The 1,738-nt window shown below is 44.2% G+C and overlaps 1 protein-coding gene across 1 annotated transcript in view; it reads left to right on the top strand.

Moving 5' to 3' along the window:
• The window catches only part of SARC_10321 (hypothetical protein), a 6,201-nt gene that overhangs the window by 1,388 nt on the left and 3,075 nt on the right, over positions 1-1,738 (top strand). The window contains exons 2-3 of the mRNA XM_014295640.1: positions 383-572; positions 1,493-1,614. Of these exons, the coding sequence (XP_014151115.1) occupies positions 383-572; positions 1,493-1,614 (312 nt within the window). The remainder of the gene's footprint in view (positions 1-382; positions 573-1,492; positions 1,615-1,738) is intronic.

The following is a 1,738-nucleotide window of genomic DNA, read 5'->3' as shown; positions in this document are numbered from 1 at the left end:
CCTAAGTCATCCTCTGTGATAGGAAGGTTAGTGGGAGTATATATATATATGATGCAGAACGATACCGAAATATGACTAGATGTTATTCAGTAAACTGGAGATACCATAGTACGTGTTTATAGAATGGCTTTGTTTTCCACTTGCAATCCTTCGAAAGGCTTCGTATAAATTTGCCCATGCTGTTGGTATCAATACGGAGAGCTAGCGATCCGAAGAATGAGGTTCACCATCATATGATAGTCACCCGATTAATGCAAGACATAGCGATATGATTTTCGGGCCTGGTAGTTGGGACCTATTGATTGTATTAAATATTGCTCTCCTGGTACACCTACCCCTCCACGGGATGACTGCCAAATACTACTACTATTATAATCCTCAGGAGGTGGCTCGGGGTATGTAGGCGGGCTCATAAAGAAAGCCCTGGAGAGGAGAGGCACAGAGGTCATAGTCCTGTCCAGAAGCGCGGGGGCTGGTAGAATCACTTGGGACGAAGTCAGGGGCAATGGTCTACCCGAGTGCGATGCGGTTGTTAATTGTTCGGGCCAAAATGTTCTCGATTTTACAAAGAGGTGCGTACAAGAGATCCTGATCAGATTGTGTACGAATGACATGATAGTGTTCATCTGAATTTGTAACTGGCTGCAGCTCCACTAAGACAGCCTTGGAACTTTGACTGTTTTTCTAACCGTAGCTCCTTAGGCTGTAGACCATATTGTGCTCGATTTTACAAGCAGGTGTGCTGGATATGCTCATCAGACTATGTATGATTGTCATGTGAGTGTGCATCTATATATGTGACTGGGCGCAACTGCCCTGAGGTAGTCTGAGAGCTTTGACTGGGTTTTCTGTTCGTGGCTTCTAGTGCTGCAGGTAAACATCTAGTGGTACTCACGCGGGATTTGAACATCCTTGGCAACTTTCACATATCAATCAAAAGCTTCTGCACATTTTTCTAACAGTAATGCAGTACAGCAGTCAACCTTTAGCCTCTATGTCAGGAATACAATATACGGGTGAACTACTAGATGTTAATTTATATAAATGTCTATATTTTTATATATCTGCCGTGCTCTTCTAAACCTAGTCATATTTTTGGATTGAGAGTATACCCAATTTAGCACTGCGCAATACATTACCCCACAACAAACGATGGTGAATATACAATAAGGACTAAATAGAGACACATATACTAGTTAATTTGCGTTTCAATGCCAGTACTGGGGAGAACGTTTACTCAGACTGGGCGCTGTTCATTGTACAAAGCACGCACTGGCAGTACAACACATCCAACGGAGCTGAGCTCTGATCATCACTGCACATTCGTATAGTCTCCAACCGAGCAACCCGTCAATCTAAATGTGATCCAGAAGTCCGGACTCTGATTTCTATTGACCTGATTTGGTACTCGTATCGTATACGTATGGCCGCTCACCATATCAGTCCGCACGGGTAGTTACTAACCGCTTGCTTCGCTACTCTGCGATATCAGGTGGACACCCGAGTTTGAGAGGTCAGTACGAGAGTCTCGCATTGATAGGACGAGGGATCTAGCGAAGAGCGTGGCTGCGATGGCCAAACCACCGAAAGTCTTTGTTGCCACGTCCGGTATCGGTACGTACCACATTCTATATATAGCTTTACATTTGGTGTATAGTGAAGGGTTCACGTACATATTCCAGTTGTGCGGGGTACACGAGTAGACTTCATTTATGTGTGTGTGTGCGTGTGTATGTAT

The sequence above is a fragment of the Sphaeroforma arctica genome (genome assembly GCF_001186125.1).
Source record: "Sphaeroforma arctica JP610 unplaced genomic scaffold supercont1.1207, whole genome shotgun sequence".
In the NCBI taxonomy this organism is placed as follows: domain Eukaryota; class Ichthyosporea; order Ichthyophonida; genus Sphaeroforma; species Sphaeroforma arctica.
Note: the sequence above shows the minus strand (reverse complement) of the source record. Positions and strands in the feature narration are given on the sequence as shown.